The 13,005-nt window shown below is 41.4% G+C and overlaps 2 protein-coding genes across 7 annotated transcripts in view; one reads left to right on the top strand and one right to left on the bottom strand.

Annotated features, from left to right (window-relative positions):
- LOC116301160 (focadhesin) overlaps positions 1-13,005 on the bottom strand; it is a 51,084-nt gene that overhangs the window by 17,195 nt on the left and 20,884 nt on the right. For 5 of the 6 annotated variants that reach the window (XM_089037295.1, XM_089037297.1, XM_089037300.1 and 2 more), the window contains 26 exons: positions 12,705-12,823; positions 12,395-12,487; positions 11,982-12,073; positions 11,687-11,728; positions 11,294-11,534; positions 10,931-11,085; positions 10,462-10,545; positions 10,095-10,113; positions 9,892-9,962; positions 9,493-9,643; positions 8,626-8,745; positions 8,084-8,206; positions 7,918-7,995; positions 7,420-7,494; positions 7,079-7,181; positions 6,574-6,654; positions 6,336-6,464; positions 5,939-6,054; positions 5,685-5,801; positions 5,381-5,521; positions 5,123-5,197; positions 4,935-5,046; positions 4,581-4,738; positions 3,997-4,221; positions 3,564-3,639; positions 2,873-3,206 (listed from right to left, as the gene is read on the bottom strand). In XM_089037295.1, the coding sequence (XP_088893421.1) occupies positions 3,109-3,206; positions 3,564-3,639; positions 3,997-4,221; positions 4,581-4,738; positions 4,935-5,046; positions 5,123-5,197; positions 5,381-5,521; positions 5,685-5,801; positions 5,939-6,054; positions 6,336-6,464; positions 6,574-6,654; positions 7,079-7,181; positions 7,420-7,494; positions 7,918-7,995; positions 8,084-8,206; positions 8,626-8,745; positions 9,493-9,643; positions 9,892-9,962; positions 10,095-10,113; positions 10,462-10,545; positions 10,931-11,085; positions 11,294-11,534; positions 11,687-11,728; positions 11,982-12,073; positions 12,395-12,487; positions 12,705-12,823 (2,894 nt within the window). In that variant the 3' untranslated portion in view covers positions 2,873-3,108. Of the gene's footprint in view, positions 1-2,872; positions 3,207-3,563; positions 3,640-3,996; positions 4,222-4,580; positions 4,739-4,934; positions 5,047-5,122; positions 5,198-5,380; positions 5,522-5,684; positions 5,802-5,938; positions 6,055-6,335; positions 6,465-6,573; positions 6,655-7,078; positions 7,182-7,419; positions 7,495-7,917; positions 7,996-8,083; positions 8,207-8,625; positions 8,746-9,492; positions 9,644-9,891; positions 9,963-10,094; positions 10,114-10,461; positions 10,546-10,930; positions 11,086-11,293; positions 11,535-11,686; positions 11,729-11,981; positions 12,074-12,394; positions 12,488-12,704; positions 12,824-13,005 lie in introns of those variants that run through there. The other variant, XM_089037296.1, reaches the window with a different exon arrangement.
- LOC116301157 (uncharacterized) lies at positions 690-2,836 on the top strand. The gene is made up of 2 exons (XM_031710176.1): positions 690-2,323; positions 2,776-2,836. The coding sequence occupies exons 1-2, from the start codon at positions 690-692 to the stop codon at positions 2,834-2,836; spliced, it is 1,695 nt and encodes a 564-aa protein (XP_031566036.1).

The raw sequence follows: 13,005 nt of genomic DNA, 5'->3' as shown, positions 1-13,005 counted from the left end.
CAGGATGACGTAATTATAGCGAAGATATTGGAACACTTTTGTGATGTTTGACTCTATTTTTAATCAAAAGTGTTGTTTTAATCACACTTTTGAAAACAGGAAAAATTAAAATATTAATATAGAATTTTCCCTTTTTTAAATAGTAAACTTTATCACCAAAGGTAATTAATATAAAAATGAATCGAATAAAGGGAATGAATGAATGAATAGACAAATATATTTCTGCCTTTTCCTGTTCGATTTATTGTCTGAGCAAATACCAAATAAAACCCCTTCTCGCTCCTTGCGTTTCCTGATCGGTCCGAAGGCGTTTTACCACAGGGAGCCCAAACCACATATTTCTTCGATCACACTTTGGCCAACACCCGCGTTGCATCACTTCCGCTTCAGCAACTCGCAAAATACTTACGAGCTGTTTATAAAGATAGACAATTTTGGGGAAAAAAATTAATCAAAAACTAAGTGTTAGCGAGCTTGGTCCGGTTTTATTTGGAGAATCTCTTTCGAAGGCACGAAAAACCCGTGCGCGCGCAAAAGAGTTCTAAAGTCATAAAATGACGTCATAATAGACGATGACGTCATAATGGACGGCTTCACAGCCGCACGCACATAAGTTCAAAACTCCGCATTGAACTTGAAAAGGTGGAGTTAGAGAATGCTGAATTTCTACTTGAAAGCAAAAAAAGAAAATGCTTAGACAACTTCGACATATATCGGAGGGGCATTACTATGGCCTTCGAGTGACAAACAAAGCCGAGGTAGAACATCTTAATAAAGAGCTTCGTACACTGGACGCATGTAAGAATGTACAGAGCCACTGCTATAGGAAGGAAGAGAAAGATCTCGTCAACACGCTCAAGAGGTTGAAAAAGAGCAAGGAGCACCACGTAGAGGAGCATTTTGGACGACACTCAAAACACGACAGTGGGCATTCCATAGCACATGGGCACAAACCAAAACACCACCCTTCTAGAGAGAGCAGTGCTCATCCTTCAGGAGCGCAAGTCATTGGGTCTACTTTAAGAATGCCTCAAGCAAAAAAACCGCTGCCTGATCACGTGGTCATACCTGCAGGGGGCTCCGATATTCACCGCACTACGGGATTCATTGATTGTGTTATTTGTAACCTTCCTCGGAGCTCCCATGTTAAAGGAACGCAAATCTGTACTTGCGATAAAGGCCCGGATAAAGGCACACATCATATGCACCCCCCTGCTATCCATGACGATAGATCTCGAGCAGAATATCTCAGCCTGAAGGAAAGGAGACAATTAGAAGCTCAAAATAGAAAACCAGCTAAAGAGCACGATGAAAGGAATGGTGAAACTGATTTAACTCAGACGAACAGCTTCCATGATGAAGACAAAATGTTCCTGAATAAACTTCACTGCGAGATGAACAAAGTAATCGAACAGACATCGGGAAGACCGAAAGATTTTTCGTACGAGAAACGCGCGCACAGCCCACGAAAGGGAGACAGCACCTACGAAGAGAAAGGACACTTTCTCTTTCCAAAAGCGAGAAGAGGAAGCCAAGTAGATGACGAACGCTTTCGCGCGCGTGAAAATAGCATCGATGAAGAAGGTCCATACACTGTGTGGAACAGGCACCGCAGAGGAACTCTTGAGGAACACGACTTTCGAAAACGTGGTCCTTCATTTGATAACGGTATTCGTGAACGAAATGAAAGCCTTGGTGGTGAGTCTTATTACTCGGTTGGTGAGCTTAGGAGTCGTACATCGACAATGGAAGACACTAATGTTTTTAGAAAAACATACAAGGTCCCGTACAATATGCACGACCCTCCGTCGCCGCCAGAACGACAACACTTCAAACCCCAACCACACTCTAGTCATAGATTTTCTCCGCGTGAAGAAACACACTTCCCCCAGCTCGCTCCTCAGAAAAAGGAAAGCACCGAGGCTTTCCATGGTCTAATCCACCCAGATAACATCATCAACCATCATCACTATCTCCCATACGAAGCAGACAAGCCTTCAGATAAGCGGCGCCACCATGACGACCATCACAGTCGCCATGACGACTACCACAGACGCCATCTCCAAGGTTACTACATTCATAAATACGACCACACAGGGGCACGGCAGATTGCGCACATACCGTTAGGCGCAAACGTGCATATATCTGAAATGATTGAGAGACAGCATGAGCCTGATAGCAACCACTTTGCACTGCTCAGTAACCTGCGTCAGCTGTTGAGTGTTTATCATAGCCTGGAGGATACTGCGCCTAAATATCCTTGGCCTAGTCCACCGAAAACAGAAATGACACCAGAAGAGTTTCAGAAACTTAAGGATTGCAGGTGGGTCCAAAACGTTGATAGCTTTTATTTATTCATTTTTTATTTCAAAGACGCAAAAACACAGTGGTATGTCTTTAGCCATTTTGTTTCGTCGATACTTATCTAAGTGGACGCAAGATAATGACGGGCGACATCAACGCTTTATTCTTTGATTACTGTAAATGATAACCAATCTCGCTCAAGTAGATTGTGAGTCTGCTTGATATCAATACACGTCATTTCCAGTCTAGCTGATGATTGGCCAGGGATGTACAGGGATGGTTTTGCAAGGAGAGCAGCGCTCCCTGAAGGCTGGCAACGAGATTCATGAGATTCATTCAGCTGATTGATACCAAGCAATTCTAAAATCGTTTTTTTTCCTGGGTAGGCTTTGATTCGCGGAAACCGGAGATAAACTGCTGTGTAGTATCTGAAAACTACTTTACTGAGTAATATTCTTGATCGTTTTTTAGATATCTACGGCTTCCAAAAAGCATGGAGGATGCAGTCATCGAGAGCCCTGTGTTTCGCTAGCTGCGCATTACGTTAAAAGCAAACACCATCGAAAAGTTACAAGAATAAAATTTCTCTTTTTCATTGCATTGGAGATTCAAATAAATGTGATACCGCTCTTCAAAGTTGGATATTATTACTAAATATTAGAGATTATCCCAACCACACAATTTTATCTTTAGCCTAGTTTAAGCACCCAACTTTTCATGGTGGTTCATAGTAATATTAGCTTGATAATATTAGAGAATATTAGAAGTTACCTATAATCTAAACTTTATTATTCATTTCCTGGTTTAGTGGTGTGCCATGATCCCTTGAATTCTTGTCAGGGCTTCAGTCCACATAGACATCTTCTTGAACACCTCAGTGTCTTTAAAGACGACGATACATTCTAGAATATACAGGACAAAAGACGATAATAAGAAACAGGCTTCTACGTCCATATATATACTTTGATATAAGCACGGTGCATGGTCGGAGTAGGTAGGAATGTGGTTTTGGGGTGTGGTTTTGCCACTCGTTTTTCATGTCAAGATACGAGATTGAAATATCTACAAGGACTGGAGCCAAACTTGCTTTAAAGAAACCATTTTTTGAATGCTTCGCAACCTTTAAGAGACATATAGGTAGCGAATCGTCTCCACTTGCGTAACTCATATGATGATCAGTATCATTGCCCACAAGCATGTTGACACGAGAAAACTCGCTGTAAAATACGAGGCCGAAAACGATTTCACCAAAATCTCACCTTGAATGATATTTTGTAAACTGCAGTCAGACTGTACAGCGGAAGACCCTTGAATGACAAACAACCATTCTAGAAGCTTCGATTGAAAACAAACAGATGATAAGACAAAAAATCAGAAGAGAATCAGGAAGGAACCAAATTCACTTGGGCGTAATGTTTTGGTCATTTCAGACCATGTGTCATTCTCTTGAGAATAAGACTCTTTTTTTGAGTTGTATCCATATTGATGTGTCTTCTCATGCACAACCGTTAAACAAAGAAATGATACTCTAGGGAATAACACGTGGTCTTGAGAATAAGACTCTTGGTTTGAGTTGTATCCATATTCATGTGTCTTCTCATGTGGAACCATTAAACAAAGAAATGATACTCTAGGAAATGACACGTAGTTTGAAATGTGAAAACAGTGAATTTGGTCTATACACTTCAATACCTTCTCAGTTATATGGCCCCATGGATCTGATTTCATGAGCTCCGCAAGAGCGCAAGACAGCAAACGTAGTAATTCATGGAGGTTCGATTGGACGGCCTCGAGGGACGTGGTCTGTGTTTCCTTCTGGTGTCCGGTTAAAGGAGAAGCGTCTATGGCCAAGGACAGTGGACTACAGGAAAAGTATACAGCTAGTCCAGACAGGAGGGTAAGGCCACGGGTTACTGTCTGTCGAGGGGAAAAATGACGATGAGTATTTTAATCTACTATTATTTTTTTCTCCATTTCTTTCTTCTGTTACCTTTTGTTTTCTTTCCATTTCTTTTCTTTTCTACTCTCCTTTTCCCCCATGAATATCTGAGCATCAATTATTCCCCGAAAAAAGATGAAAGAATAAAAAACATGGTCGCCATGTTGGATGACATATCTCGGTTTGTTGAATTCATCATGGCAGCCTTTACATACAATCCACAAGTTTAATCATTAAAATCTCAAGAAATGATGGTGTGATGAAGGGGGGTGGGTAGACAAACTAGAAGTACCCTAAAAAAACCTACTCTTAGCTAATTGTGTATGGATTATTCTACCTCAGCTGATGTTTTTTGTTGGTTACTCGTAGCTGTTATTCGTATTTGACTGATAACATCAGTAAACCAGGACACTCGATCATCCGTGCGGTGGTGATGGAATCCCTGTGTTGCGCTCAAAGCTCCGACGATGTACCAGGACATGAGGTCTGCTGCATCTGAATATCAAATGTAAGAACATGAAAAATATGCTCGGAATGTGAAATGGTATCGAGATCGATACTATCTTAAATGGATTCCTCATTCAATATGTAAATACACAAACTTTGATTGGTTTAGGGCTAAAGTAAGGATTTTCAGGCCCCGTTACATGAAGCCTCCACTCAAACGGGTCCGTATTTATAATTGACGCACCTTGATTGGTCGAATCTAGTACCCACGTGATACAAATATTTAGCCATTTCAGTGGTGCCTGACCATTGCTGACTAACCCACAGCGAACTAATATAGACTTGACGCTTGATTTCTGTGGACAGACAATGTACACGTTTTCATTAAACAAAATTTTTACCAGATTTAACAAAAAACTAGATGTGGGTTACCTGTGTTAATTTGTCGGCCTGCTCGAGAGGTACCTGTGCCAAGCACTTCGCTAGCAACTCGGAAATAAATGGGAACTGAAAAGGAAAAAACATCAAATATAAATCGTGCGTCATATTTTATGGAGTATTTATAGAACGAAACTACCTCTTGTCCCAAGAGCCCTGCCATTACTGCGCATGCACTGATATTTTTCGAGCATGCGTAGTAACAGGGCCTAATAAAGCTCTGGGGTTGAAAATGATTTTTTTTTACTTTACCTTTGCGCATGCGTCTTGTGAACATGATTTATAAATCTGCTGCAAGGTCGAAGACATCCACCCAAACACAGATATTGGGAGGTCTTTAACTTGAAGGGCCGAGAGAACACCACGGAGAATGGCCTCTGATATTGAAAGACCCTAGGACAAGATTTAGTCGTTATGCGTAAATAACACAGGACACTTTACTAGGCTCCATGTTCACTCAGAAGGGTATACTGGGAAAGCCTGGGCACTGGAAAGGCCAATAACGTCACAGACATAAGATTAGGTTGGAATAGCCATATTAGTTTTCTATCATTACCTTGGATGGATTGAAACCGGTTATAACAGGTCCCTTCAAAAACTCTTGCAATCGAGCCGACGGTACCACGTACATTAGCTTCGAGAGAGACTGGTACAGCTCTTTTTGGCACTCAGGCTACAGGTATTGAAATACAGGTAAATAACATACGTTTAGACGTTTCAATTTCCAGAGTTTGTCTTCAGTCTCTACATTTTTGACACAGGAGTCTCACTTAAGTGTAGTATGTTGTTATACTTTCATTCAGAACATACCTGTAACCCAACAAAGAGTGCAGTACTAAGCCAAGAAGACAAAAAGGAAATAAGACTAGAAGAAGATTTAGCTTGAGTAACCGCGAATTGAAGACACAGTCGGTTTGTCTCTTGTCCTAAGATTCAAAGATACGAGTAGGTTATATATAAATGAACCTTTCTGTAGACTGGAACAATAGATTTTCCCCTAGTAGCCTCGCATTTAAGCGCTTGAAAATGAGGTTAAGCGGTTTAAAACAAAGGTTTTTATTCTCATGGGAACAAACGTGGCACCGTGTCATCAAGCCCTTCGACTTTCAAATGGCTTTCCGAATTGACCAATCAAAATTGAGGAAATTGACAGTGACTCCTAAATGGCTTCCCTCTGAGCCAATCAAAATTAGAGTCATTGACTCACCAAAAGAACTTCTCATAATTGGCCCGAGAACAGATGCCCAGTTGACAGGAGGAAGCGCAACTTCCGGTCCGGTTACCAAGCCAACGAGAACGCTATTAATCACGTGACTCGAGAAGTGCAAATGCGGCCCTGAGTAATAAAGGAATTTCTTTATTAGCTTGGAAGATAAATGAAAAAAAAAAAAAAAAAAAAAAAAAAAAGAAAATGTGAAACGATATGAATAGAAAACTGTTTTTACCAGTTTTTCCTGCAGCGAGAAGAAAGTCAAAGACAGCGCGTAGGATGCTTTTCTCAGGAAGATAGCTGTAATTTGCAGGAACTAAAGAAAAGAAAAAATTGAATAAATGGGTTATATTTGTTGTGTAGACAGCAACATAGTAGCGCAGATTTTAAGTACAACCATTCTCTGGGCTGATCTAAGTCAGGGCACGGTTAACTCACAGATCGAACTCTGAAACAATCTCTGCGCTGATCTAAGTCAGGGCATGGTTAACTCACAGATCAATTGGAATTTAGTGTGTTACTGAGGGAGGAAAACCGGAAGACTCAGATAAAAACCCCTCGAATCAAGGTAGAGAGCAAACAAACTCTATCCCAATATGATGCCGAGTACAGGAATCGAACATGAGACCCTAGAAGTGAGAGGCTATAATTTACACTACCGCAAAAGCCACCCTTGATTAAGACAAGACTAATGCAACACATTGAGAAGTCGCTTTTTTGAGTATTTTCTGACAGCTTACCGCTGGTCTTGGAGATGCTGTTCGACGTCGCTGCTGAATAAATATGGCCAAGTAACCAGGCGATATTGGCAGCCACGCCCACATCGTGAGGTGAAGAGATTATCTGTTTGATATAAAAGAGAAACGTTATACGAATGTAATTAATGATTTTTATACATCTGAATGTATCGGATTATGACCAGTTCTTAATCAAGGATAGCTTTGATACAGAAGTGGAGAATTTATACGCAAAGCAAGACAAACAAATGCATCTACACAATTTCAACGATTCCCAGGATTCACTTCAATTGCGTAGACAAGGGCTTCCTACATATTGATGGACACACAAAAATATTGCTTACACTTTTTAAGGTTTTCAAGATACTCAAAGATTTTCCTTTGCCAACAATCTCAGCATCAGTAGCACTCACATCCATCTGTAACATTGAAACATGTCCTAATGTTTAATACTAATTAAATAGTCGGCATATTGCGCATGTTCCATAGTGAGATTCTCACACGCGATATGTTGCAAAAGACTCCTTGCAGCACGTCGGAATGCAGCTCAATTTGGAGGGCATAACAAAAGGTTTCCAATTCTCAGGGGATTGAAATTCTTTTGTTTTGTCCTCTAAATTGAGCTTTTTGGACGTCAAGAGGTTTATACGTTACTAACAAACAGTCTCAACTTCTAACCCAACATTTAGGCAACATTTGTTTGTTCAAGTCTTGGGGCCATTTATCATGGTCTGCCAACAGTGTTGGGTCAAAGCGTTGGCTAAATGTGGGGTCAAGTGTTGGGTTATAAGTTGAGACCGTTTATAAGGGGCTTAATCATCATTTTGCATCACAATACAAACCTGAAGCAAAGCCTGCTCAGACCCTAACAATCCCATCAACCCATTCACGCCAGCGAGCTGCTGAAGGCTTGGAAGTTCCTGTTGAGAGAAGACAATAGAACAAAATGAATCGTTGGAAAAGAACCCAGATTTCGCTCGTTTGCCCTGCACAATCAAATTTTCTAACCTCGTTTTCAATCCACGTTTCCCAGAGCTTAAGCTGTTGAGTGACAAAATCTGTCACACCAGCGTGACCGCTAGTAACTAGGCCATGTAGAAGACAACCAAGCGACAATGCCATACCAACTGCCTGAAAAATTAAACACAACTCGTGTATAGAATTATACTTTTAGTTTCTAATCCCGACATTCGTGACGTCATTTTCCGTTATCACGCGACATGGTTTTGGATAATAGACTAATTAAGTAAAAACAAGGTGACACGTGACAGTCTGAACTGATGAACTTGTGGCCCTCTATGTTCATTGTCTCTAAGTGAGATGGGGCCGCCATTTTACGTGGTCATCCGATTCACAGCAAAGGCCTAACCATTTGCAGATATTCTTAGAGCAAAGGCAGCACATTCTACTGATATTATAAGACCCTGAGTGTTGGTCCGGTCAAGGCTTGAGCCTACGAACCCCCGCACAACAGATCGATGCTCAACCAACCGGGTCAACCAAGGCAAGGGTAAGGTATAACTTGTTAGTGCACTGGAATTAATTTTTACCTCAACGTTCTTGGAAGAGAGGTCTTTTAATAAGAGTACACATTGAGTAGCGTCTTCACCAGATATAATACCGGTGTGATAGGCGTTAACTGATACCAAAGAAAAACTAAAGGAAAGAGACTAGAAAAGAACTAAATTAATCAAGGAATGAAAATGAGAATGAAAGAGAATACAGAAAAAATGAACCATAGAAAAACAGGGTCGTAGCGAGGTCGCGTACGCGTTTCATCTTTAGAGTTTCCCGCCATATCTACAGATTTATTACGCGGCTGTCATCAAACATAGAATTAATTCATTTGACTGGTTTCAGGGGGGGAAGGCAATGTAGTGTTTTCCCGCCAATACACACGCGTAAGCGTTTCATCTTTAGAGTTTCCCGCCATATCTACAGATTTAGTACTCCGCTGTCATCAAACATAGAATCGAGGTTAACTCATTAGACTGGTTTCAGGGGGGGAGGCAATGTAGTATTTTCCCGCCAAAACACACGCGTACGCAGTTCTTCTTAAAGTTTCCCGCCATGTCCAAAAGTTTAGTAAATCGTTTTAAGTGTACAATTTCCCCCTCGCTGCGCCACTGGAAAAACTATATAAAGCATGGGTTGGGAGTGAGTGTGAGGGTTACTAAGGGAGGGAGGGGTAGGGAAGAGGGAGTGAATTAATAGGATAAGAAATTTTTGGTAAGCAACTACTAAGATTGCAGTCAATGTTCATCTTCATAAAATCATCCCGATATGTCTTGTTGGGTGAGCGAATGAGGGGGTGGAGTGAGCGAGCGTTTGTATTAGTAAATGATTTTTTAATAAACAACTAGACCAAGATTGTAGTCAATATTTCTCTTCACAAACATATTCCTCAAATCACTAACCTGTAGTCTTTGATCAGCAGTCTCTTGCCCATAATCCTGTATCAAGGCTATTAGTTTCTGATGCATCGTCAGAAGATGAACCCTTGAGTCCACGATGTTCTCTCTACAAAGAGCAGACAGGGCTAGACCCATCCCTAGGCAAGCTCCTTCCCTGTCGACGAATCAATAAAATGGCTGTGATGGTTAGAAAGTGACCTCTCTCTCTCTCCCTCCCTTCTATTCCTCCCTCCCTCCCTCCCTCACTTCTCCACATTCTTTCTTTTCCTCTTTCGCTTCAACCCTCCCTCCCTGCCTCCTTCCAAAAGTAATCAGCATTCAAATGTGCCAAAAACATGAAAAAAAGTCTGGTCAGACTTTGGGTGTGGGGGTTAGAGTTGTTGACCTGAGTGGGATACTCACGTATTTTCAAGGTCAGCTGACAAGGCAGCACCTTCAAGAACGTCTAGAGCTGTGGCCATTATCATGTATCCCTGAGAAAAGCAGAGTCGAACGTTAATCCTATTATTCATCCTAGTTATTCTCTATGATACCAATCTATGCTCGTTTAGTAAGTTTGTGTTTATACAGACTAGATGGAATAGAGAGGAGCGAATCAAACTCACCTCCTTTCCTGCCAGCTCACTGCAAAATAACATAATATGTTTAGTTAAAACTAACCTGTCCACTCTCCCTTTAGGTTGATCATTTGGCACAGCAAAAACTCTCCCTTTATCTCATCCCCTTCACCTCCCTTTTCTCCTTCCTTTTTCTCTTTCTCCCCCACATCCATAACATTTTTCTTTTTTTCTCTTTTTCTTCATCCTTGCTTTCCTCCCTCCTCCTCCACGCCCTTTGCTACCTCCTTCCCAAATGATGACTTTGTCCTTCTCTTCTTCTCCCCTTTCCCTTCCCTTCCTCATCCTTTTCTTCCCTCTCCTCCTTGTATTACCATTGTCCACCCATTGTCCAGCAATGAGTCGTATAACATACCTGAAGTGTTCCTGGTACAGTTTGTTAAGTAACAAGCCAAGACCTAAACTACAATGATTTTGGATCACTGAAGAAGAGCCAGCTCTGTCAAATAAAACATTTAGACCTTGTTGTTATTGTTGTGGTGGTGGTCGTGGTGGCTTTATTTAGATGTCTTTGTTGTTATTTATCATCGTCACAATCATTACAATCAACATCATCTTCTTCACCACCCCCATTGGCATCATCATCATCATCATCAACAACACCACCAAGGTTACCGTTACTACCATCATTGACACGATCATCATTACCACCACTCTGATCTTCATCACTCCCATCACCATCATCACCATCACTATCTTCACCCCCATCATCACCACCCCCACCCATCATTGTCTTCATCACAATATTGGACAATGACCAAGGCAGTAATGCTGCGCTCTAATAATAAAAAATGTTTGCCGTCCTAATGAAGGTCTTATATTACTTGGGCTGTCCTGGCACTCTGTGTTTCAGAGCCTCAGTAAAGGTCTTGACTCGATCGGGTTCCAAAGTCACAAGGACTGGGACCAACTGCGACAGAGCTAAGGCTGCGCATGCGCGTGCTAGTAACGAACTTGCTGTAGAAGTAGGAGAGGACACCTAAGGAAAGAAATACAAAATACTGTTAATGAATTGAAAACCTCAAGGTGTAGACCCCTTGCATGTGACGTCAAAGCAGCTCAATTTGGAGGACAAAACAAAAGCATTTCAATCTCATGAGAATTGAAAACCTATTGTTATGTCCTCAAAATTGAGCTGCATTCCGACGTGCTGCAAGGGGTCTATTATCTGCAGGCTAAAGACCAACCTGTTGACACCAAACTAAAGATGTTTTTGCTTTGTAATTTCCATCCAGCACCGCCATTAATGTATCAGCAATGACGCACAACCAATCACGCATGCGTTGTCTGTCGTCTCCTTGGACGCCGTCCCCGTCAGACTGGTTTGAACCAGTTGTTTCGGCAGAATCTTGAGATGTATGGGAACAGACTGCAAAGGCTAGACCTGCCAAGGCGAGCACTGAATTGCCCTGGACTGAAGGGTTGCCACTAGAAAAAAGAAAGATAATTTACTCTTTTTTTTTCGAGTAGAGGAGCATTGCGTGACGGACCTAAGGACCTGAGTCATCACGCGAGGGGAGATAAGCGTTGCATGACAACCCAAAAGACTACATCTGCATAGGAGAGTGTGACTTACGTACCGAGAAGCTGACTGTAATTGTTCTGTTAATATATCTCGAGTCCTGAAAAATAAAGATATACGCATTTATACCGTATTTCTCACATATTCTTTGTAGGCGTGACCTACAGTAAGCCTGGGTGCCAAAGATCGTCTCGCTCCAGTCCCTAACGAGACCTGAAACTGAGAAGCACTTGAACGAGTGAGCCTCCAGAGCCCATGGCAACATTCTCTACTCATTTCACTGAAAATCGTGTGTTCGGATAATGAGTAGGGTCTGGGTACGAGAATGCCGAAAAACGAATACAATTTCTTACACCATCCAAGCATTGGTCTGTTTTTCATTCAATTCCTTTTCATCTGTAATGTGTCCATGGCTAAACTGCAAAGCCAGTTCTTCCTTGCGACCCTGAAATGACAAAAAAGTTGAGCATCAACTTACAACAACAAGAAAATGTGAAATAGTAATAATAGAAAGAGGTGCACTTGTCAAAGGCGAAGATTTGGATGGTACACCCCCAAAAAAGGGGGAAAATTCAGGTTATGCTCGCCAGATAAATTATACATTCCTGAAGAATTCTCCAGTGCTTTTGACGTTTTCTTATTATAGGACTTGGGAAGGAAAAGCATCGGGCCATCCAGAGCCTACCAAACTAGAGCTATATTCCCATAAGAAATCTTTGGAGGTATTGTCTCGTTCATCCAACCTGATGACAAGACGGTGTATTACCTGTACGCATGTGTTGTAGAGTCTAGTCATGAATACAGTCCATGCTTGTGGTAACAGTAAATTTCTATGCCACTCTGATGGCTGAATGGGAACCTAGGGTATAGTAATGAAGGCTTAGTTTGAGTATGTGTTAGAACAAGAAAGTGATTTTATAATATCTAAATACAAGGATATAGAATTTTCCAAGCATTTTGGTTTTTTTTATCTTGTCAAATTCAAAAGAAAACTTAATTATTCGTTTACATGCACACCACTTAGAAATGCTCAGTGGAAAATGGTGATTTCAAGTTGAATAAGTGTAAGTACTCACCTCGTGGAGTAACGAGCCAAGCATGTGTCGGTAGCTCCTGGCACAGTCCACGTGATATCGCCTTCCTCTCTTTCCTTCGTGCTGTTCAAATGGAGGCTCGAAGCAGAAAAGAAGACCAACTAAAGCAGGAAAAAACATGAGGATTATATATATATATTGCCTAGTATGTAAATAACTAGTAACTGATGAAATAATTTATGACCACTTGACGTGAAGATCAAAGCGCCCCCTCCCTCCCCAGCACCACCTCAACAGTGATAACGAATTTGTAAAGCATGGACTACAAAATAAAACTGCGGAC

This window comes from Actinia tenebrosa, unplaced genomic scaffold (genome assembly GCF_029948245.1).
Source record: "Actinia tenebrosa isolate PJP-AT-01 unplaced genomic scaffold, QUT_ActTen_1.0 PGA_scaffold0__85_contigs__length_37466705, whole genome shotgun sequence".
In the NCBI taxonomy this organism is placed as follows: domain Eukaryota; kingdom Metazoa; phylum Cnidaria; class Anthozoa; order Actiniaria; family Actiniidae; genus Actinia; species Actinia tenebrosa.
Note: the sequence above shows the minus strand (reverse complement) of the source record. Positions and strands in the feature narration are given on the sequence as shown.